The sequence below is a fragment of the Betta splendens genome, chromosome 11 (genome assembly GCF_900634795.4).
Source record: "Betta splendens chromosome 11, fBetSpl5.4, whole genome shotgun sequence".
NCBI classification, from domain to species: Eukaryota; Metazoa; Chordata; class Actinopteri; order Anabantiformes; family Osphronemidae; genus Betta; species Betta splendens.
This window is the reverse complement of record NC_040891.2, coordinates 8,114,150-8,139,107: the sequence shown is the minus strand read 5'-3', so window position 1 is coordinate 8,139,107 and position 24,958 is coordinate 8,114,150. Positions and strand designations below refer to the sequence as shown.

The window sequence follows — 24,958 nt, the reverse complement described above, 5'->3', positions numbered from 1 at the left end:
TCCTGTTGTTGGAATGTATGCTTTTTACATACATGCAGTATATTATGCTGTTGTCTCTCTAATTCTTTTGAAAGCAATCACAATTAGAGTTAGGACTTAAAATGAACATTTTCTCTAGAACAGAACCGTTAACTGAAGCCAGCAAAGATGTCAGCTGTTCTGCTCGTTCACAGTCAGTCTTTGTTTCTGATGTTCCTGGCTGTGATGCCTCTTATCGCAAGTGTATCTGTTACTTTTTGTCTCCCAATTGTTGCCGAGCGGTGTCGGTGTGTTCGTGTGCCGTGATGCGGGGACAGGCAGCAACAGACGGACGGTTCAGCGTGTGGCAGCGTCCCTCCGCCTGCTCCCGCTGACACCTGGTCACGAGCAGAGAAAATAAAAACACACACCATGAACACACGCTTGTGTGTGTGTGTGTGTGTGTGTGTGTGTGTGTGTGTGTGTGTGTGTGTGTGTGTGTGTGTGTGTGTGTGTGAAAGTGGGAGGAAGTTATGTAGAAGGAGGAGGAAAGAATTAAAAACAAAGATGTTTTCATGGACAGTTTCTGCTAAAATGTATGTATGTATGTAAGTATTTGCCCCTTCTCTCATTTCCATTATGCATTCTCCAAAGATAATCGAGATAGAAACCTTGAAAATTATTTTATTTGTTTTTTTATTAGAGCTCTTTGCAAATATAAAATAGTTTCTGATGAAGATAATCTACTCTATTATATTTATTACACTTTATCCTATAACATTTTTACTATACCACTTGTATACACTGTATAAGGCATTCATTGTTTAAGAATGATAAATGATTTAGTTGTGAACCTTGTCCTGCTGCTTATCGTGATGCTCCCCTGCATAACAACAAGCAGTTTATTGAATCCAGCTCTAATTATAGCTGGTGGACTGACCGAGTCAGTGTTCGGTGTCTTTGTGGCGGCATCTCCGGGTGGGGGCGGCCATCTGTTCCGTCTCAGTGTGTGCTTTGAGGGAGGCTCAGCGAAGTCCATGACTCCCAAACAAACAACACTGGAGTAAATGCACCTTAGGAGGCTGACCTCACCTTCATTTGACTGGGAAATAGCCCGAGGCATCATTAACCAGGAACTAGAGCTCTTACTGCCTGTTGCTTGCAGCGTGCCGCCCGCTTTTAACCAAGTGCTGCTCGAAATAACACCTGAGGGAGCAATTACAAAGCAGGTGGAAAGCAGAGCCAGTTCCAGTTCCCCTGGCAGAGACGGAGCTACGGGGCACCGGGACACGATCACATGAAAAGAAACGGGCAGTGCAAAGATGAAAAAGTTAAACACAATAAATCGAAGTGCAAAATTATGCAGAAAATGGCTTTCTAAAAAATTATGATTCAACCTATATTCATACATGATAATTGTAATAAGTGTATTTTCTTCTGAAGTAGAGCAGGAGTATGTATAAAATCAATTTTGTTAAGTACATCAAATAAAATACAGCATAATAAACAGATAGATCAACTTTCTATTCATTTAAAAAGAGGCTCTTACTTTTGCAATAGAACTTTACTATCCATATTTCACGTTTTTTCTGTGTGTTGATTTACTACCACCTAGTGGTGCACGGCAGAAATACGTGTGTTCCAATGTTAACGCTTACGCCTCTTTTAAACAAATTTTTGCTGTTATTTCATTCATACATCTAATATTGTAGCGGCCCGTGGGGTCCGACTCGCCCAGCGCTGCTGAGGCTCATTGGAAAGTGATGTGTTCCAGTTTTATATCAGATATAGTCTTCTGTAGAAGTAATTCACTAATATTAATGGGATTGTTTAGGTCAGGTAGCGTTCGAGTCACACTGAAAACTACACTACCCAGAATGCTGACGGGTTTCTCGGTTCTTCCCTTACGAGCCACGTGACGTTCAACTATGGCTTCTCTCTCGTAGTGATGGAGGAGAATCGTTGACAACAAAGCAGGACCGTCCCGTAATGAAATCGCGCGTGTAGTCGAAGCAGTCGAAGTCCCGATGCAGAAGATCAAGTCTCTGATGGCCCGCCAGGTGAGCGGAACCGGTGCACGGACGCGTTTCGCTCGCGGCTGCAGACAGCTAGCATAACAGCTAGCCGAGCTAAGGGGCTAATTGACAGCTCCGCTTCGCGGGACGCGTTCAGATTCATGCTAGCGGCTTGTCGACACCTGCCACGCGGTTCTGACCCGCCGACCTGGCATGGAGCCAACGCGTGTTGTGAGCTCTTACGAGCAGACCCGGCACCGGCGGTGGAGGCTGGGCGTTCACAGCTCGCACACCCGTAGTCTTAGACCTACTGATCTACTATTGGACGCAGCGGAGCATATCTCTCGCAGAAATCGACCCATGTGTTCCACTTTTTGGCCGAATGCGGTAGTGGGCTGATGAACAGCCTGCTGCGACGGGGCTGTGACTGAAAGTAGTAGAGTAAATGTCACCTTCATATTAGATGCTCTTATTTTGACAGGGCCTGAAAAGCCCCCAGGAGAGCATGGCAGACCTGAGTCCTGTGGAGAACCTGAGGATCCCAAGCAAGGTAAGGTCTGAGTAATTCCTCTCAACAGGTTTTTTTCTCATAATATGCTTCATGCTGAATGTGTTTTGAAAGTTAACTCCAGCAGACGATCTTGGGATGCGTCTCGGTCCTTCGTGCCTCTGTTCTGGTGAATGGTTCACACGCAGTACTGTAAATAGACTCGCATCCATATCACTTAAGCACACATCAGTCCTTACAGTATTTTAACCTACTGGCACCGCAGAGTGTGAAAAAGCAATCCGTCACGCTTAGTCATAGGAAGCAGATGTCATTATTCAGCCTGTCAAGAGGGAACAGAGCAGAAGAAGTAACAGTGTGCTTGTTTAATGTATAGTGACTCCCTTAGTGCATTGTTAGTTAATGGCCGGCTGGGGCTCGATGCCTTGACCTCCAGTGAATTCTGCGAGGTGATGTTTAATTATTCACAGTCCATTGTGATATCAGCCCGACCTATTCAGACAGGGGTTCTTTTTGCTTATCTTTTTGCTGGTTCTTTGTTTATCATCGCTTTGACCCTTAACCAGGCCTGTGCACTTGGCGTTTTAATGCTTTTTGGTGAGAATTGTTGCAGCGAGTATAAAAAAAGGAAGTGCTTTCTAGTCTACTCGTCTGTGAGAGTTGTGAAAGTGAAGCCGACTAGAGTATTTTTTTTTTAGTCTGCTGTTTATTTTAAAGAAGTCTGAGCTCCGTTTGGGGACCACAGCCCGACTCCCGGTGGACTAGAACATTGTGTGAGAACAGCCGAATATTTCCAGGCAACGCACAGTGCTGACCTGTTCTTGCTTTGAGCCCGCATCATAACAGATGGGAGTTTCTGGAAGAAAATAGTTCCTCTCACAGGTTGTGGGTCTCTTCTGACTTTGAGGTTGGTATCGGGTGAAGCTGTGTCCTGACCGTGAGCAGTAATCAAACACCGTCGGAGTCGGGCCTGGATTGTTCTCCTGCGTTCACGGCTCTAGAATTACTGTAAATCCCATCACACCTGCTGATGGGAGGCGTCATGGCACAATGACGTTTTGCGGGGTTTGTTGTGCACTGTACGTGAGGGGTTGTGCGCGGGAGCCGCTCTACGAGCCCCGGGTTCATTTTCTTGTGTGTACATCAAACATCGGCTTATTACCTGTTCAACTCAAACACACGTTTCATTATGTGATGATATTATGCTTTGATTGTATTTACTTTCCCTCCGGGCCTTTCAGCCTTCACAATAATAGACCCGCACAGGCCAGGCTTTATGAAAACCTTCAGTCCTTCTTTATTAAAGGTGAATAGCGCTCAATATGTCACGATCGGTGTGTCTCTGCGGGAACACACTGCTCTGTGTGGAAGCTTGACAGCACAGCCTTTCATTCTGATGCTACTTTTATTTACAGCTTTAAAGCACTGAAGCGTTTCCAACCATTTTAGCCACGATTCCCGTCATTTGTCATCCTCCAGGGGCTGACAGCAACATCTGTCTGGCTCTAGGGGGATGGATTGACATGGGGACAGCAAATGACGAATGATGCAGCGCAGTCATTATTTCCAACCGTTACTTAATGGTTTAGTTAATGGATGAATGGAGTGATGAAATGCAGCGAATATGCTAACGCGTAAAATCACATTTTGTTGGTTTGGCAGTGTCTGAGAGGGAACGCGGAGGCACGACAGTGCGAGCGCTGGTCGAACGTTTCCAGGGAATAGTGTTAGTTCAGAACAGGCACATGTGACTTATTTATGAAAACCACTAATGTATTTACCCTTGTGTGATTTTACATGAATGGCCCATGAATCATGGGAACTGCTCTCCGTGTCTTTGTGGGATTTTGTAGTGCATTCATTAAACTGGTCACTAAAATCATACTGCTGCTACTGTAGCTAATAATGGAGTTATAGTGGGACAAACAGTTTATTGCATGAATAAAAAATCTGCAGTTATGTTTAACAAGTATTTATCTTGCAAGGAGTATAGTTATGTATTTATATTGCTTTGTATTTTTTAACTTGCATTCATAAAGTCTTTTGCTTAATTTCACACCAACTCCCTAAAATCCGCATCCCCTGCTTGGGTAATGGCCGAAGTGAAGAAACGCTCGATAACCGATCAGCATTGTGCCGCTCTGTGGAGCCGCCGCGGTGGAACATTTGATTTGGTTTCGTTCACAGATGTCACGCTGGTTGTGTGTGCAGAACGAGGCCAGAGTCTTGGTTGCAGCAGCGCTTTGCCCTCAGGGGACGTCATGGTCTCACAGAAAACCGGATCCCCCTTGTTCACCTGCTGCTGGGCGCCTAATGCCACCTGCACGATAAAATGGAAATCATCCAGGCCGGGCCTTGGTGTTTTTCCTTTTATGGGATGTTAATGGGATCTCATCTACAAAAATGATTTTCAGACCAAAAGTAAATAAATTGCATTTTAACAGTTTTTTGTAACTGAACCTCAACCTTTTGTTGGGATTTTTAATTCTTTTTTGTTAATCTTACTGAGTAAACCGATTTGCAAATTCACCTAAAAACTATCTAGCAAACCTTTAAGTTCAAAGCTGTTCTCCTGAAGCCAGAATTAGGGATCTTATGTGTTGACGTGCTCTCTCTTTAACCTCTTTATCAGAGCCTTTGATGCGTTCCATCATTAGACTCTCATTAGCAGTGATCCTACGAAGAAGACTTTAAATTTCAGAAATTATTTCTTCACACAGTGTTTGCTTTTCAAGATTTGTTTTGGTAAATAAACAAAAGTTTTTTAATGGATCAGCTTATTATGTGATACACATCTATATCATTGGACTGTTTCGAATCAGGGTCATGCACCTGTAAAGAACTTGTGTGAAAGCATGATTCACTGAAGGCAATGCTTAACTTTATATCTGGAACAGATTGAAAACTGAGTTTGACCTGGAGCCTTGAGTTTGAGAAGGTGTAAAACCATATCTGCCCAGCAGGTGGCAGCGGTGGCTCACTCATGACGTGTCCCACATCATTACAGACGCAGAGCTCTGTTCAATCAAAACCTCTCATTTAGGCTGCGTGCATCACAGGCCTAGTGCATGATTTCCTAAAGTGTTAGTGGCGCTCAGCACAGTGTGTATTTTCTGAAGGACCGGGGCTGAAGCTGGATGAGAGAGTCGTTCGATGGCCGGTTCACAGGCGCGTCGCCGGTGACTCAGTCAGGGCTGATTCTGAGATGAGATCATCCAAGAACCTGATTTGATAGAATAACTGTGCAGCATCATCACCGGCTTGGAGTTCACAGAAGACGGCGCATGACACATATTATATTGCAGTAAAAATTCCACAGAATCACCTGTTAAGTCGGCAGCTGTCTGCATGTTGCTGCCGGCTGTCAAACGGCCCTAATGTCCCAAAAGACGCAGGTGTTTTTTTTTTTTTTTAGTCCACCTCGATCCTTTGGTAAAGCTTTTGAAACGCCCCGTTCGTTTCGGAGATGAAAGGTGCCTTGCCTGTGCCTCACCCTTCGGGGTGAATCCTGATCAAAGCCTGGCAGCGGCTCAGCGTGTGGGACACGGGCGGCGGCGGCGACAGACAGTCAGGAGACGTATTTAACCCGACGCAGTCTCGCGGCGTCGCTCGCTTAGAGACGCGTCGAGTGTTCGCAGGTCGGAGGCCGACGGTGACACAGACGGTGGGGGGGTGGGGGGCGCTCACTGTGCTGGGGGAGATAGGGGAGATGATAATTTTCCTTCTCCTTCCCGCTGTAACTTTCTCCGGCGGTGAGTCATCGCCCCCCCCCCCCCCCCCCCCCCCCCCCCCTTTCACTTTCCCTCTCATCTGAACTGATCCCCCCCCCCCCCCCCCCCCCACTCCCCCCACCCCTCCTCTCCCGTGTCACTCCCACACATTTCTCCAGGGCTCCAGCTCGCTCCCCCCCATTCAAATATGCGAATGCAGACATCCCCCCACCCACCACCACCACACTCACTATATATTAATTACACCGTATAAAAAGGATTCCGTTTGCGTAATTGATTTAAACGAGGCTATATTTCACTCAGCAGCGTTGGTTTCTATAAATGTCAGTCTCGGCCACAGCAGCTGATTCAGTCGCGCGGTCGGCGCCCGTCACCGCTTCGCTGCACGCGTCTTGCTGATAGCAGCTGGGGAAGATGTGTGAATTGTGGCTTTGTGATGAGTGTCTATCACATGATGCACCGATCCCTGTGTTTGCATCCGTGTTCACCTCCTGTTAGGTAGGTCCTGTTACCGAACCAGCAACACACGCGTTCCTCATATGATTTATTTGGGTTTTGGATCTATGTGTTACTTGCTGCTAGCTGTCAGCGTGGCTCCAAGCGGGAGCTGCCTGTCAGCTGCTTGAATAGTCAGGGGGGTTGTGATTCCCAGCGGGAAGGAGGACTTTGGTGAAACCTAGATTTTTTTTTTTTTTTATTTTGCTTTTTCCCCTCGTGTCGTTGACGTTGGTCAGTTTGAGCAACATCTCTCTTCTGCTTCTGTCGGCCGGAACGTTAGAACGTTCTCGCCGGAGGAACCCGCGGCGCCGCAGGTCACGGACACTGACACAGACACTATTGTATTGAGGTCTGATCATATCTGGTCTCATTGAGGGTTTAAAGGCGCTGACTGGAAGCCCAGTATGATCAATAAGGCTCTGATGTTTCTCCCACATGCACCGAAGAGGAGACTTTTGTGGCGATTCCTCCATCTCATCTCGCCTCTAAGGGCTCCAGCTGTCCAGCGAAATGAGCTCCCATCTTCTCCCATTTCCCATGATTAGTGTTTTCCCCTCCGCCCCATGTCCTCACTACGTGCCCTTCTTTCCTCTCCTTGCCCCTTCATTCCCTATTCATGTATTCTGCCCACTTTGTCCTCCAGCCTTTTCTCTGCTCTTGAACTCCACTGTACCTCTCGATTCTTTCCTCACACTCCGTTCTCTCCCTCCTTTGTGCCTAATGTTCGTTTTTTTTTTTTGCTTTCATGTGCTTATTTTGATGTTTGTTTTTTCCATTAGCTGTGAAATGATGCAATCCTCCGTTATGGTCCCGTTTCTGTTTGGGTCCCAGCGTGCCTGGAAATGTTTGCTCCAAGGGCGTATTTAAATAATTTCTGCCCCTTTTGTCGCTGACTGTCTCTTTCAGGAGGAGTTGCGGGAGCTCAGGGAGCAGCCCATCGACCCCCAGGCGGAGCAGGAGATCATCGACAGCATAGAGGAGGTCTACTTCTCCAACGACTCCTTCGACATGGTTCGGCATGAACTGGAGGTCAGATACTCACTGTATGAAGGAGCGAGCATTTGTGTTATGGACCCAATAAGCACCACTGGCTCGGAAAATGGCGACAGTAGACCCACTCCCAAGTTCTCGCAGGCGCAGGGAAACCTAATTTCTCCCCCACCCACCGCATTTCAGTAATTCCGATAACGGCGATATTGCATTTCTGATGTGCATAATTATGGTTTTCTGTGCGTGGTGAGCGTCTCCTGACTGACGGAGCTGAAGCGCTTTCTCACCTGAGCTGAGCTCCTGCTCTTCCACTGAGCCGCATGCGTGCCGTTGACGTCCAAATTGATGGATTGCATCCGTTCAACACAAGAAGGGTGTGAAATCTCATTAGATTTATCTTGGTATTGCTACATCATCTGAAATGAGACTTTCAGTCAAGGGGAAAGTAATTACTTATCATCCTTTGGGCCACGGATATCTTCTTTTCCTAGCAGAATTTGTTTGCTGTTTACTAAATAACACCCTCTGCCTTCTTGACTAATCTGACTTCTGATCAGGCAAAGTCTGTTTATTGAGCAAATCCTTTTTGTTTAGTTTTTTTGGATGGAATAGAGCACGCGTCTAGTAAATGCGCAGCAGAGTCAGATGTGTGAGAATGTGTATGTTTGTGTTTAGAAACTTCCACCTGAACTGAACCTGCAGGAACTGGAAGACTACAGGGACAAACTGAAGAGACAACAGGCAGCGGTACGTATGTTTCTCTCTCTCTTAAACTGTGAGGATGCACTGAATTACGAATTACATAATAGTAAAAAAATATAGAAAATGCTTTATTGCCACACAGAGTTAATCATGTTATTTTGAAATTACGAATCATTACCAAATATATTTTCCCACGTTTGAGAAGAAAAGAAACTAGACTAGACGCCAACTCCATCGTTTGTTCTTGACTTTGAAAACTTTAGCTGACAGACTATTTCACCTCACAGTCCGATTAGTAGCGTTTCTGGAAACAGACAGTAATGAAAAATCCTTTAAGCCCAACGTTTTGCTTCACGCTGAGGACACACACACCTCCTAAAACTCTGGCGCAGCCAAAAACACAATACCTGACGAGCCTGCTTTCATTTAGATAATAGCTTTGAGCGTCTGCGTCTGCTCGATTATTCAACAATAGCTGCTTATGACAGAGCCCAGAGATCCTGTTTACCTCGCAGACGTCTCCTTGCATCCCAATCATCCATCCCATCAAAGTCGATAGCATTTTTTGAGTGTATGTGAGGCCAGGAGGAACATTACCAGCCTCGGTTTTCTCTATCGATCCCACAATTTGCATGTGGTTTGTGAAACCTGCGCCTGACAGCCAGAAACTGTTGTGCGACTCAACAATGCAGGCAGTTTCAGACTGCCGCTCGGGTGTCAACGCGTTCTATTTATAGCAACACGTAGGGGAGAAAATAAGGCTCTGACATGAACACACCTTTGGTGGTTGCACTCGTGGAAAGCGTTGGGCGAGCTGTGCAGGTGACAGGCTTTCTCACCGCACCTACAGGGGGCACCGTGCAGTGAATGGGCAGTGTTAACGCGGCGCATGAGCAGTTCACCGCAAAACCCTTTGGGTCCCTTTGATGCTGCATTCACAGTTATTCAAATGCAGTTGTGATTTTCTTTGTGAGCATTCAGGGACAGGACAGAGCGTGGGTCATCGGCCCATCGGTCTTAATAATGACTTCATTTATAGATTAGCAATAAATGTATGTAATGAATGATGAATTTAAAAAAAGGTTTTCTCCTTCCACTCTACGAGTCCACCTCAGCTTTACTCGTGCTTTTACCTCATGGCAATTGGTCCGGCGCACTGTCAGGCAGATAATCGGCAGCTATGTTCCTCCGCGAGCTCATGGATGCAAACCTGCGATCGCGAGCCTATATGAGCAGAGCCTCCCGCTCGGTCTGCCTTCGTTGCCCGAGGCGTTTAGTAGGTGTCTTCCCTCTGTAGCTCCTTTTGATTTGCTCCCTCTATTGCGTTTGCGTCTGAAGGCTCGTGTTATGTAAAATCTAATAACTGGCAGCTGCAGGTTAAATTCTACAGGTCAGTTTTCCCATCACATAAATAATTATTCAGATTAATTAACCTGAGGCATGTTCTATAAGTTATTATCTGTATACCATGAAAAAAAAAAAATAGTAACTTTTTGGTTGGGTGTGTGTCACTATCGCTGCACCCACTTTTATTGACACTGAAACGCCTCTGTATGCGTTTCTTTCCCAGCACCAGGGCAGAACGGGGTTGCTGTGGTACAGAGGAGAGAAGACCGGCCGCGTTTCTCTCCCACAGCATCCAGGCTTAATTGGCATCTCTGACACACGCCTGGCAGAGGCTTGTCTCAGGGCTAATTGCCTCTTCGCGCTGCGAGACTACGGCCCAAAGGAGAAATGTCAGGGTCCAGAGACACGGCTTGGTTGTGTGGTGTTGCCATAATTCCCATGTAAATACACGAATGCTCGAAGGTCTTAATTAATGTGGACACTCATGCTTGTAGCAGGGCCTTTGTCAATTTTATTAACTCTCTGATGCAAGATTGGGGCTACTAAAGTCATTAACATTTAACCTCGCATGAACCCAACTCTAGTTTGAACTCCTTAGTACTTATTTTGTATTTAACACTTTGCATTTAGTTTTTTGCATTAATGCAGAATCACAACAGTTTGGTTGCAAAGCTGCACATGCACATGCGACTGCCTTCGCATGAAATGCAGGCTAGATGTTGGAGAAGGCGATGTTAATCCCAGGGATGAAGATGCTCAATATTTAATGAAACTTGAAAGCCAGATATGACTATCCCTCCTGCAGCAGTAATGAATTCTGTCCCTCTGCTCATTTTTTTTTTTTACCCCCCCAAAGTTAGCAACGCTTACGCAACCTTTGCCTAAACCCACACGGTTGCCAGATTCCGCCGTGTGTTTAAATCAAGCGGAAACGGCGTCCTGCGGAGCATGGGGGGGGGGTGGAGTTGGGGGCTCGAGGCCGCGTGTTCGCGGGAGAAAGCAGAAAGTTCACGTCATTGCATGAAAGAGAGCCTGAAAGTAGAGGGTAAAGCAGGTAAGCGCCACAACACCGCATTGGAAATCCATCTGACATTTCTAAAACAATTTTGACTCCCCACACTGGGCAAACTCATTTTCCAAATGGTGTTGTTGTAATAGCCTTTCTCTCGCTGCATCGCAGGCCTCTCCTTATGAATTAGCGCGGACTGCATTCAGGCCGGCGCTGCAGACCTGCGTCGGGTCTGAGCCGCCTCGGCTCTTGGCTCTCTTAATCAGCCCTTCGTTAACTGCGTGATACTTATTTCACTGCAGCTGAACCTCATTAGTGCTATTTAATTCAGCTCTAATCACCTCATAAATCTTGGTATACCATATAAGAAGCAGCAAGTAATCAATGTGTTTTCACTGAAACACATTTATTATAAGCTTAACATATCTGTGTGTGGTGTGGAGAACCCGACTAATAGCTGAGTACTAATTACTTCAGAAATGCTAGCTGCTACCTTCTCCTGTGCCGTGTTTGTTTTTAAGTTTAATTTATTTGTTCATTGTTAGTGTCCGTGAGAAGGAAATGATCTTAGTCGATTCCTGTTCATCACCATGTCATTTATTATTAATTACATGGACAAGTTACTGCACAATTAGCCTCCGTGTGCGTTCAGATTCTCCTCCTTAGCAGTCCATACTTCAGGTTAAAGTCCGAAGGCTGTGATAAGTTTTTTCTAGTTTCACACACATTTTGTTTGTGACCACATATTCATAAATGTGAATCCAGAAAGGCGCAGAATCCCAAACCACGGGGGAAAGGACGGTTTGACTCGAGCAGCGTTCGCCATCTGCTTGGGCGTGCGACTCGCACTCAGGCAAACGTAACACATGGTGAACCTCCTCACTGCTTTGAATGAGCCGCTACAGTAAAAGCGGCTCATTAAATATGCTGGCATTCAGATGCATTTGGCTGCTTTACATATAACCGCTTTGAGTAACCCAGGTGTTGTGCTGCGGTAGCTTTTGAATTTCCCATCAGCCTTCGGTGCTCAGACGTTCTTACTTCACTAAAAGCAGTGAAGGGCAGCACTAATAAGGGGGAAGGGTCACGCTGATCTGAGGACCATGCCTAATACTGCACTTGGTGTCATAGCCGGGGCACACGGGCGTTGGAGTAATTACAGTTTCACCTGAGCTGTGAGTGAATATGGTGAAAGGCAGAGGGAAAAAGGGAAGAGCATTAACAACACAATAGGAAGCGCAGGAGCAGAGTGACGTTCTTGGAAAAAGACATTAAATCAAGGCAGCCTGACAATGGAGCCCTGTGCTTCAGCCGCGCGCTACGTGCTTCAGATGCAGACATGGTTAATTGTTATTCCCGGCCCGTCCTCGACGGCAGCGGTACCCGGCCCATGCGGTTTGTGTGAGGTGACATTTCAGACGAACATCCGTTGTCTTTTGTTTTCCATTTTCATCTCTTCTTCTGTCTGTCTGTCTGCCCCCCCCCCCCTTTTTCTTTCTTTCTCTATAGGTTTCTAAAAAGGTCGCGGATCTCATTCTGGAAAAGCAGCCTGCGTATGTCAAGGTAAGCTTCCAGCCTCTCGCAGCCGCATTACTGTAAACTGCCTTTTCTCTGGCTCGTTCGCTGTCCCCGAAAAACATTTCAGCTGCTAAAATCTCGCCCCAAAGTCACGAAGCCATTTTATTTGTGAATGTCATTTTCTTCTCACTTTATGACGTGATATCACTGGACATCAGGTTATTTTCATGATACAGTATCAGATTTTCACAGGAGCTGTTTCTGTGTTGGCTTCTGACCGGGACAAAAATTCCGTAACCATGGTAATAAGAAATTTCCTTATCTATCCATAGATAAGGAAAGAGGCCAATACACTAGTTCTTATTCGGAGCAAAACCAGGTTGTGAATTACAACGAAGTTTATAAATTCCTTCTTTGATCGCTTAGTGATGTTGCAATGAAGTGCAATGAACCGGTGTGATGATGTCTTTATATAAAGGAGCTGTTATCCAGTCTATTTTTTTCCCCATTCACTAGAGCCTCGAGATTACAGGAAACTACTCCAGCCGACGTGATGACTCACTCTTTCACCCCGTTTTATTCACATGATTCATTTGACACTAATGATCTAATGTGTTCTCGTTCATCTCATTGTGCTTGGAAATTCACTGTGCAGCAGCGGGAGCGGCGTTGGTGATGGTTCAGGCAATAAAAACGTGAGCTGGGGATAATTTGATTAGGCCACTGCCACATAGAAAGAACATTCATGCCTGTTAACCTTTTGGACCTTGGAAATTTGTACTTTGATACTGAAGTAAGTGAAGGCGATCTCTTAAATGTGTGTCCCTTATATTGTTTACCTGGTAGTACATTATTTAATGGAGTAACTGGCATCTGGAGCTTTTACTGGTTTACTGGCCTCCCCCAAAAGTTTTCATGTGCATTGTCTCAGTCCCGAAATCCCTGTCACAGTGAATGGTTATGTAAAAGTTTCCGAGAACTCAGGACTGGATAAGATCAAACACTGCGTTTAAGCAGGAGTCATAAAAGCAGTCCTCCCGTCGAGTGTTTCTCGTTGGATAGTTTTAACTTTAATACCTGCGGATCGTGTTTCCTCCTGCCTTTACTCAGTCTCCAAACCGTCCATGAGAGATAAATGCAGCCCTGTAGAAATGCATCTGCCTCGCCATTTTTGCACATCTGTCACTCAGGTGTTTCAGCGCTAGCCTCGCTCTGATGATGTGTTCAGAATCCAATGCTAGTCTGTGTGAATTCAATCTAAAACCCAGAGACGGGGACGGGTGACGGCTTTAACAGGTTGGTTTTGTCGTTAGCTCATGTAGTAGTATTTCAGTGAGCCCGCGCCTGATTTAAAGCAGTTTGAAGGTCAGCCTGAGAAGTAATGATCTCATGTCTGTGATGTACACGGAGCCTGTGACACAGCAGACATAAAATGGCAGCAGCGCTTATTAGTGGACGCCGTCGTGAATTTAAAGGGCGCTTTCCATTGAGCCGCCTCAGCTCTCTTTGAGTCGTTCTCATTTCCTGGTGATCAGAGGAGAGACCGAACAAAGCTGGTGCACTGATTTGCATGGTACCAGTCTCTTGATTGACAGGCTTGCTCAGCGCATTGAGCCGGGCACCTATATTTGACTGTGAAGGAGACCTGGAGACTTCTAGCCTCGGCTGCACCGCGCCTCCTACTTCCCGTTTAGAACATTCTTCTCTCTACATTCTCTTAACTCCTCAGAGCGGTGCTTTATCATTGCAGTCAGAGACACGTGCTGTAGTATTTTGTGGCCAGAGGGCACGGTGTCACTTTTCTCCAGTTCTCGCCTGCTGTGCCTAACACCCGTGGCTGCACCCGTGTGGAGGAATGACAGCATGGGATGTGACTAATGCTGTGTAGTCCCTAACCTTTATTCTCTGCTTGTGACAGCTGCTGCCCTCTTGTGACATGCAGCCTGCACTTGCAAGAGGGGTTCGGGGGGGGGGCGTGATCAATCTTCCTCATGTTAAAGCTTACTGCACATTTGCATTTGATCTTCTGAAACGTAACTGTACGTATGACATCGCCCCTCTAAACAGCTGGATGCATAACGATTATAGTAACATGTTCCTCTCATGTCCCCATTCAAAAAGACACACCTCTGAATTGTGTGGCCAAGCAGCGTGACCCCTAGACGTATCAGGAAATTGCCTTGTAGGAGTCGAAGCTATAATGAATTTGCACCAGGTAGCCCAAGCACTCAACACCTTTGGAGAAGAATAGACTTGGACTGGCGTTCAATTATTTTCCACTAGACACATTTATTTATCACAGTTGCCTCTGGTGCCTTTGTTTGTTTTCCCTGGTCGCCTCCTTCGAAGCAGTAACCTTGATGGTCCTGACTGCTAATTACTTTGGGATCTTAAGGGCCGATGCGCGCGAGGGCCTGGAAATTGTTAGGAAATGCATGTGGCAAGGTGGTAAATGTGTGCGCAGATGCATGCTGACACAGACGCGGATCATATGAAGCGGGGAGTAGCAGCATCATTGAAGCGTGCAATCGTGGTGGTAACTGTGGGTGAGCGGCAGCATCGCCGCTTCTAAATGCAGTATACAGTATGCGTGAAGCAGTCTGAACCCCAGCGCTCCTGTTCTTTGACCCTCACTCCCACATAGTTTAACACCTTCACCTCTTCTCTCCACGTACGCTGCATGCAGATCTCCCTCTGTTCGTGTGTCATCCAGCATAGGGATGTGACACAGGTTAACACAGTACAAGCCACACTGGGCTGTATGTGTTCATGTGACGAGTTAACAGTAAACACCGGCCGTCGCGCACTACGCTCACTTAACTTCCCATGATATTGGCGGAATCAGGACGGCGCGTCCTGGAGGGAGCCGAGGACGCGGATGCAGTCTGTGAATCAATCTGCTGCATTTAGCCTCTAATTAGGCTCAGCTGCACCGAGTGAGTCAGCCCGGTCCCTGCCAGAGCTCAAAGGAGTTTTTCTGAGCCCATGTACTGCACGCGGGGCTCATCTATGCAGCGTCCTGTTATGAAGTAGACGTCTGCTCAGCTCTGATCGCATGGCGCACGTCCCAGGGCACTGAATCAACCCTTCGCGAACTGTTCTGAGGTCTTGTCAAGGTCTCTGTCAACACTCCGCATCATGAGGGCAGATGGGTTAGAATGGGATTATTGATCTTGTAGCAAGAGCTGCAGCGCCGCTTTGATGATGTTGTTGTTTTATCACCATGGAAAATGATTTTTTTCCTTGACTCCAGTCTTTGGGCAAAGGGTTGTTGTAAGCTTAACAGTGTTTTTGGCCCTTTTTTTAGAAAAAAGGTTAAAATAAACAAGTGTCTCCCACCTTAGGCACTAGAGCGGAATGCTGTTACAGCACCTCAGTCCTGCTTCCCCTGCGGGTGGCTTTTCTCTGCAGAGGGCATTAAAGCTCATAATAGATGAACTTTTAGAACAGCAGGCTCATTGATTCCTTGTTATGCTGAGCGTCTGAAGAACGAATGGTTTACTCTGCATGTTTGGGTGTTTCTTTCACTTTCCCATTGATGGTACACATCTAAGCTATTACCATAATCTATATTATCTATCTTCATAAGAGGTTCGCAACAGGAGGCGTCTGACAGAAGACGGCGCTAATGCATGTGTGAGACGTTTGACTGGTCTAATTGAGTCTTCTTCATAGGAGCTGGAGAGAGTGACAGCGCTACAGACAAACCTGCAGCTGGCAGCAGTCATTTGCACCAATGCAAGACGGTAATGTCATTGTCTTATTACAAATGAATTAAAAATGAATGTTTTTTTGACATTTGTGTTGTATTATATCACCGTCTCGTGTGAAGGCAACTGAGTGTGGCAAAGGAGGGGTTCACCGAGGCCAGCCTTGGTCTGTTGGCCAATCAGAGGAGACGGCAGCTGTTAACAGGCCTGCTCAAGTCTCTGCGGACCATCAAGACACTGGTAAATAGTCATAGTTATCTAGACAAGCGTCACGATAAGATTAGATTGCTTGGATCTTTTGCTTAGTCTTAATCAGGGTTTAAACCAACATGGTGACAGCAGGAAAACATGGAGAAATGTATCCCTTAATACTCTGGTCTAATGAATTTATCCTGCGCTCTTGTCTGTGTGTGCTCGTTCCTCCTCTCACAGCAAAGAACAGACGTACGACTCAGCGAGATGCTTGAGGTATTGTCACCCTCTCCCCAAACACACGAACGTGAGATATGTTTATTAGCGACTCGAAAGGTCAGCGTCTGTGGAGGTTCCGCACTGACAGCTGAGCCAACACGACGCGTAGGTGACGCGAGAAGCGCCTGTTTACCGCTAAGGTCAGCTGTAGCACATGGCGAGGGTGTGTGTGATCCTCGGTGATCAGCGGAGCATCTGCTGCGATGCCGCCGCCGCCTTTACACTGCATGTGCGGGGGGAAGTAAACGCACTGTAACTGTCACGATCCAGAACGATCAAGGGCTAGTTTTCCGTTTAGCACAGCACGGTTGGAAAATACATTAGATGACCTCACTTCCCTGTTTCTGTAGGAGGAAGACTATCCAGGTGCCATCCAGCTCTGCCTGGAATGCCAGAAGGCCGCCAGCACCTTCAAACACTACAGCTGCATCAGGTACAGTGCGAGTCCAATGTTAGGTCGCAGGCACGGATATCAGTCACTGTGACGGAACAGGCCGCGTCCTGATCTGTTAAACAGTGTTTGTCTCAAATCCTCATCAAGTTTAACGCTGGTGTGGTTGGCGCTTGTTGTAACGCCGCTGCTTTAAATGCAGTGGTGGTTTTGTGCTATTGTGACGGTCTCCCCCCCCTTGATGAAGATGAAGAGACCCAGCTAATCAGCCGGCAGCCGGCGCCAGACAGATGCGCGCGCCCACAGATGGACGGACAGACCTGATAAAAGTGCTCGATCACATAAAGAACAACCGTGAACCGTCGGGGTCGTTTAATGACGCTTGCATGCGTCATATTAAGTCTGTCGCCAGTGTTCGCTGGTTCGTCCGACTGGTATTTAATATCAAGGAGTTTCGAAAATTGTGTTCATCACGAGCACATGTTGGAACTTAGAGCAGACAGGCTTTACAATGAAAGACACCACCCAGACCAGCGAAGCAGACGACAATGCTATAACGGCATTTGAGTGACTGCTGGGAAATTGTCAATAAAACACCATAATGCACAGGAGGCTGAATTTCCCTCCCACTCTTTCCTGCCAGCGTCTGTTTATCCGTGCTGATATCCCGTCTGCTCTCCCTGTGCCATTAATATACCATTAATATTGTTGCATATTCACGGCGAGGATCAGCGTCTCGGCACCGATGGCTGTTGTGCAGTGATCACCGCAAAAGGAAGGACTGTGTTCACACAGCACGGACGCTTCAAAGCCCGTCTCACCTTTTCCTGCCACAGGCCCAATGCCGGTCACACAACTCTCTGGGACCCTGACTGCAGCATGGCCTGTTGTGGTCGGCTGCACATTGGATTCAACCTTGTTATTATGGCTTTTCTGCACACGGAGGCTTCGTTTTCTCTTCCTTTGTCCTTTTCCTGAACCTCCCCGAAAGCCGTTTTTTTTAAGGAGGCTCTTCAGCCTCGTGCCCGACGTCGGTTCATTTTCATGCGGTCATCTGTGGTCAGCACGGTGCTCATAAAGTGTGAACCCTGCTGTGGTAAGAAGTCTAATCTACTGTAGACCATGACTGCCCTGGAGCTGGATTGGCAGCACAGAAATAAACGCACGCACACACACACACACTGCTCACATTTAGAAAATGAGAACGTCTAATGTGTTGGTGTGTTACGTTCTGTAAGAGAAGCACAGTGTATGAAGGAGGGCAGAGGCCTCCTGCTTTCATTTCTCTGCCGCGGATCTGTGCACCAGCCGTTTAGTGTATCAGCCCAGTGTTCGTGATTTCAATTATTTCAGACACTTTGCCTATGGAGGTTTTCAAACTGTTCTCCATAACTATCTGCTGCTGTAATTTGTGTTGGTGTTTACACGTAGCAGTCATTTAAAGATGATGAATAAAGTCCACACTGGACACGCAGCATCAGGACCTGAGGCCAAGCGTGTCGGGTACTTTGATCTGAAGCTGTTATTTATAGGAGTTTTTTTTCACCATTAGAAACTGTATTTAGAATAGTCAGTTTGAATGATGTTTGTCTGGTTGGAAGCATTTTGCCTTTCTCCATCCTTGAAGCTCTGAACACGCTGCCTGTTGAGTGAGTCAGCGAGTCACTGCAGATGAACTTGCTTTGAGGCTCTGTGGACACCTATCGCCAAGGATAATTGAAAACGCAGGGAAAAGACTCTGATTTCCATCTAACTCCATCTCGGTCTCAGTTCCTTAAGGGAACCGCCTGCTAATTAGGGTTTTCTTCTCATCTGGTCGTTATATATTCTTTCTGATGATGGAAGGATGCCACTGTGCATGTGGGGAGGAGATCATCTGTGCATGAACACGCGCTGGGCAGCGTCATTAAGTACAAACATGGCTCGCTGCCTTTGGCGTCATCTATTGTGTTGTTCCTTGGAAAAACAAAAGTCTATATTAACGATATGAGATTAATTTATATTTACTGTACAGCAAGTATTTTCCTAATATAATGCAAATTTATTCCTAAATGACACTCTCACGCAATGGAGAGTTAAAAGGATTTGCAAACAGCATCTTGATCAATAATGCAAATTCAAGTCAGGTCCTGACAATCAGTTCTCTGATCCCTGTTCACGCTGATTGGGCCTTTTCTCACACGCTCTCCCGACACCGTCCGCTTTGAGCTTTAGCCACAGTCCTGTTTGCCACCGCTCAGCACCGGGGGGGGGGGGGGGTCCACTACAGTGTTCTGTTTGTCTGCCAGAACCTTAAGCCCTCGTTTCCCACATTCGGGTTTATTTCCTCCGCGTGCAGTATCTGACATCGAAGAGCTCACCCTTTGGCAGCAGTCCCAGCTTCAGCACCTTCTTCTCACAGCTCTACTTTCCCCTGAGGATTCTGGCTCTGATTTCTACACCAGTCCCTCTGTTGAAGCGCAGCTTTAGATGCTTCTGCTAATGCAAGTATTGCTGCTCGATGCTCCAGCCATATTATGCTAGTGATGGGTAGCACTCCACTGGCGTCCGGTCTATTCCAGAGTTGGAATGCAAATTGTCACTCAGCCTTGGCAGTTCACTTCAAAGGCTGATGGTATGCGAGTATCTTCCTTTTAGCCTTCGCTGCAATGATAGAACATGTAACACGTCTCATTCACTCACTCGTCGCTTTGTGCTCAGCACTACACTGACGGAGTTGCTTGACTTCCTGTGTTTTCGGACACTTGACTGCGAGGATCTCCTTGACATGATACTTGTGGTGACATTTCCTGCACATCCAATGAGTCTTCACTATGTTTGAGCATCCATATTGTTCCTCACAGGCAGGCACACAAAGGTGCACAGGGCGCTGAGTGGGGAAATGGCATGCTCATTTGCACCGCCTGCTTTGCAAACACCTCCTTAGATGCTTCCTCTTCCTCCCTCTCATCATTCTCCATCCATCCTCCGCTTGAGCTGAGCTAAGATGCCTCATTAGCATTTTGCTAAGGACGCTGTCTCTCCTGGGTCGCCGCGCGCTCCCTGGAGGCACGACGTAAGCGAGGCTGACCTGCAGCAGACCCCGAGCAGAGCAGGGACATGTGCGGGGAGATGGCGGAACAGAGGGTGATCACGAGTTTGTTCAGAGCGGGAGGGGAGTCACGGGGGAATTGAACCGGTGTCTTGGGATGGACTAAACAGCTGCTGAGTGGGAAGCGGAAACCAGGATGCGGCAAAACCTGTGCAAGCAGCAAGGGGGTGTTGGTGTTTTGTGTCCTGGTTAAATTATTAGTCATTTATATAAAAAAGTGTCTTATTGTCACAACAACAAAAACTTTACCTTCAGCAAAAGACAGTGCCGTTTGTTGAGTGACTGTGTTTTCTGCTTCAGGAACACTCAGCAGTCTCTTGTTTTCTTTCCCAGTGAATTGAATTCCAAACTGCAGGACACTCTGGAGCAAATCGAGGTATGGCTTTCTGTACTTCATCCGTAATTCTGTTGTGTGAGTAAATAAGTCGGTAAAGAGGTTTTTAGGAGTGAGTAATATTTCGCTCTAGCCTTGTAATTTTCCAGAAGCTCCGGTATGAAAGAACCAATTTATACCCAATTTCTGACGCTGTCATTCTCGGCGTGCCAAATCTCGACACATTCACCAAGGCGCCATTGTGAGCGTGAAAGCGCAGTAAATTATATCTTTTTCATCTCTCGCTGCATCTTTGTACCATTTATGCGATAAGCGGTATGCAAAGCAATTTTCCCAGCCCCGCTGCGCTTGAGTAGATTAATTACTTACAGTTGGGTCTGTACACAACAAACAGGCGTGCGCGCGCTGAGGTGCGCGTTTGTTTACCTGCCAGCGTGACTTTGTTAATAGGAAGCGAAGCAGAGAGAGAGGAACAAGGACAGGCCTGTGTGGTTCACTGTCAGGTGCCCATCAAGAGGCAGCAACACACTTCTGCTCCACTCTAACTAAAGTAGCAGAAAGCTCAGTCGCTTTTCATTTCATTCGTTTCATTCATTTCATTTATTTCACGTAAATCAAATCAAAAACGTTCTCATTCATGTTCATTCTCATTGAAGCCTCTTAAGGCACCAGCGGTTAATAAGGGTTGATTTTCGTGGCCTTCTCATGTTTTGTAGTGGTGGATTCAACTTCAAGCCCATATACAATAAGTAATTAGTGTTTTTCAGATGTGGAGATGTCAGTTTTTATTTCACTTACCAATGACCTGCTCTTGGTTTCTACACAGCTGTCTCCGCTCCTGTCCTCACTTTGTCTCTTTTTACCTTCCTCATCTGTTTCTGGCTCTAGGAGCAGCTTGACGTCGCCCTGTCGAAGACTTGTAAGAACTTCGATGTGTCACACTACACCAAGGTCCAGGTGGCCTACACACTCCTCGGCAAGACTCAGGTCAGTGATTGGACTTCTTCCCAAGTTGACGGCAATGACTGCATCACTGCTAGCTGCCCTCACTCGCTGCTCACGTCGTCATGTCTTTGGGTTTGTTTGTTTAAGGTTCTGGCGACTATTGCTTAGTCTGTTCTTCATCGTGGGAATTAGATATTTTAGTAATGTATACAGTTGTTTTCTGACCTTAATAATGCAGTCTCACTCTTCTCTTTAGAACAGAATAAGCTGTCCATAAACATAGAACACATGTCATTCCTTGTGGTTAAGCGATGCTCTGCTTACTGTCAGTCATTCGACGCCCACAGAAGTCGGCCACAAAGGGGAATGTTAAAACAATCTTTGGGTAATATCTAATAACATCAAATTATTAGAAATAAATGTGTTAACATGGCTGGGGAACCCATAAAATAGTGGACCTGCACAAGTGATGCATAAATTGGCAAACTGCATTACTCTGAATGGACTCTGAGTTCTAGCTCCTCTGTGTTCAGATTTTTGGGACAACAGATGTCCATTAAATCAAAGCATGATGGGACATGTGAGGTGGAGTCAAAGGAGTCGTTCAGGTCAAACGCAGTGATAAAGGGACGCCGCAGCCCCTGGCCCGGTGCTGGTTTTCCGAGTTGGAACCAACCGCAGCATCTGTTTCACCAGCTCCACAAAGTCCTCCCGACAGATGCCTGTCGGAGACGCATTCCTGCTGGACGGTGTTCAGGGCATCCAGGGAGCTCAACCTGCAGCCAGTCACAGGAATGTGTGCGTACTCGCGTGGCGTCACGAGTTTCCAGATGTTTGGCCAAGCCTTTCAGGCGAAAGTTGAGGAAATATCTCAGCAGCTGACTGAGCTGCAGTCATACTGTATGCCAAATTGTTTGATATTCACAGCTCCCAGGGTACGGCCCAAAGCCCATGAACAGCTCAGCTGCAATACAGCCCAGGGACCACATGTTTATGGCCTCATTAAAGACCCTTAATAGTCTCTGAAGCACTGTACTGCGTGGGCTGGAAATATGAGCCTTGTTGTGCTTTTGAAGGATCACAGGCAGAGTCATTTAGCTTTGTCTTCAGCTGCTGAACACCATCAACCATTGTAATATTCTCTGGCTTCAGATCCCAACCAGTGATGTGTGAAAGGTGCCAAACATGAATTCTTGGACATTCATACACTACCAGCCAACATCCTCTGTAGCGTTTTTGTATTGCACGCTGTGTGTGTGTGTGTGTGTGTGTGTGTGTGTGTGTGTGTGTGTGTGTGTGTGTGTGTGTGTGTGTGTGTGTGTGTGTGTGTGTGTGTGTGGGCCAGGTCATTGTGTAGGAAACTTTGCAGCACCATCTTAATTTGAATCTGAAGAGAGAAGCCTGTTTGTTGAACAGGATGCACCCGTCTGAGCTCCTAAGTAAGCAGTTTGTATGCTGTGGCGAGTGTTGAAGTCGGGGCCGCTGTCGTCGCTGCTGCGGCGCCTCATGAGAAAATCATGCACACGCTTCACTCTTATTGGTTTTCACGCTACTGTATGGGCGTTTTAACACAAACCTTCCTGTAACTGAGACCAGTTGGATAAATGAATGTATATGACATTTTACTCAACACTGGTAATCAACAACGGATTGATGTTGCTTTGTGTAACAGCCCAAACTGCTGTCTCCTCGCACTAGTGTCGTTAGTATTCAAAACCGGAGCCTGCGTTGATTTTAATAAATATGCCGCGCGCCTCTTGACATCAACAGCCATCCTTGAGGTGGAGACTCTGCGTCATCAAAGCTTGTTGAGAATGAATAATGTTTTCCTATTACTGCGATAAGGAGCGTTTCCACACTCAAACGCTAACTAACGGCTCGTCGTTGGCCCCTGAAAGTTTCCCCCAAGTGGGCATCTCGCTGTTTTTCATCTCTCCTTCCTTTTATCGTTAGTCCTTCTGAACGCGTCCGGCGCGTTATCTCCCTGCATCGCCCCCACAGTTGCTCACTGTGTGGATCTCGATCCTTTACCCGCGCGCAGGCGTTTGTTGCTGATCGTCTCTTTGCTCGGGGCGTAAATGAAGGGTGCCAGTGTCGTCTCTCAGTCTCATCACCAGGCTCCGATGCCCTGCTTAGTCACAGCTAATGAGCTTGACTCCCAGTTTTCCAACGTTTACCTGAGAAGAGAACATTTATTTTGTTTTAATAACTACAAAAGCATGACTGTGTTACCTCATGCAAGTCATTAATGAGTCATATCCTCATTATTATGAGTTGCCATGGTTACTCATAACAACTTGCTGTAGACTTAACATCAAACTTTAGACAAAAGTTATGTGAGTAGCAGCTGCCTCTAATTAGAGCCAGAGGCAGCTGATCAACTGAGCTATGCCATGAATCACTGATGTAGATGCTCATATGTTTTTTTTTTCAGTTCTGTGAGTGTCTTACGATGTGTTGTTGATGGGCGTGTCCCCTTTTCAGACTGCTATGGACCAGCTGCATATGCACTTCACCCAGGCCATCCACAACACGGTGTTCCAGGTGGTGCTGGGTTACGTGGAGCTGTGCGCCGGCAACGCCGATACCAAATTTCAGAAGATGCAGTACAAGGACCTGTGCACGGTAAGGACGAGGACCTCCACAACCCCCTTTAAGTCTCTGGCTTCAGATCTTTGAGGTAACTGCCACTGTGACGCCTACTGTAGCTGCTTCTTCAGTCAATCACACACTTTAAAAAGCAAAAAATAGTGTGTTTGTGTAAATGACACGTGATGTACTACTTATATTCAAGCACAAACTGCCACATTTCATGACAAGGGAAAGAAAACAGGATGCAAGTGAATGCGATAGCCTATATTTACATAGATATACACAGACAATCAATCTTGCTCATGCTACGGCACCGGCGCGGTGCAGCGGCAGCACTTTCTGACTGGGTTCTCCCGGCCCACGCGCCTCTGGTCCCGCTCTGTCCTTTTCTCCCTCTCTCAGATCAAAATAAATCACATTTGCATGCCCAGTAAGCCGTAACTGGGTCCATTCATCATGAACGTTCCGAGCGTGAGCTCTCCTCCCCCAGGGGCTGAAGTCTGACCTACGCTGTAAAGGGCTAGAAAGAGTATAGATAAAGGTTATCGCTGCCGGGTCTGAGGGTTCGTTTTTACTCTCTCCTCATATGTCAGCTGTCATCGTTTTTTTCCTTCCTGAATCTCTTACTCCATGTTTGGCCTTGTTGTTGACTGTAGAGTTTATTAGAGGGGCACTGCCTGTGCCCTGCTCTTTACCTCCTACCTCCTCTGCCTTGTCGTTCCCCATCACTTTTTCCCTGAATTTAGTCTTGTTTTTCATGACACAGTTGATACTGTACTGTAGTTGAAAGTCTGCAGTTAGTCTGTAACATTTGATATTTAAATGTACTTCACTACTACATTCTAAAGCTTTGAGGTTGTGTTGACACTTTGAGATAAGTTTCGGATACATGATATGTTTCTCCCAAAATATTCCAAATAATAAAAATGTTCCATGATTTCCATCTTTTGCACGGTCCTTTTTTTTTGGACTTGGGCTTATTAGTGATCTTTATCAGGAATGCCCTGGAGACGTCCTAATATTTACTCGCTTTTGATAAATATCCTGTCGGCGCGCTGCGTTGCCTGACTCCACTCATACCGAGCGTGTGCGCGCTGTACAAACACTCCACCAATTCGAGGGTGATGAGATGTGCGGTCACACTCTCT

General features: G+C 46.6%; 1 protein-coding gene across 4 annotated transcripts in view; it reads left to right on the top strand.

The window, feature by feature from the left end:
- The first annotated feature begins 1,843 nt into the window (after window positions 1-1,843).
- The window catches only part of vps50 (VPS50 EARP/GARPII complex subunit), a 58,198-nt gene continuing 35,083 nt past the window's right edge, over window positions 1,844-24,958 (top strand). For 2 of the 4 annotated variants that reach the window (XM_029167100.3, XM_029167099.3), the window contains exons 1-12: window positions 1,845-2,018; window positions 2,455-2,523; window positions 7,617-7,739; window positions 8,376-8,447; window positions 12,268-12,321; window positions 15,952-16,022; window positions 16,109-16,226; window positions 16,419-16,454; window positions 16,808-16,890; window positions 20,273-20,315; window positions 21,162-21,260; window positions 23,703-23,843. In XM_029167100.3, the coding sequence (XP_029022933.1) occupies window positions 1,986-2,018; window positions 2,455-2,523; window positions 7,617-7,739; window positions 8,376-8,447; window positions 12,268-12,321; window positions 15,952-16,022; window positions 16,109-16,226; window positions 16,419-16,454; window positions 16,808-16,890; window positions 20,273-20,315; window positions 21,162-21,260; window positions 23,703-23,843 (942 nt within the window). In that variant the 5' untranslated portion in view covers window positions 1,845-1,985. Of the gene's footprint in view, window positions 2,019-2,454; window positions 2,524-7,616; window positions 7,740-8,375; window positions 8,448-12,267; window positions 12,322-15,951; window positions 16,023-16,108; window positions 16,227-16,418; window positions 16,455-16,807; window positions 16,891-20,272; window positions 20,316-21,161; window positions 21,261-23,702; window positions 23,844-24,958 lie in introns of all 4 variants that reach the window. The other 2 variants (XM_029167098.2, XM_029167101.3) reach the window with 2 other exon arrangements.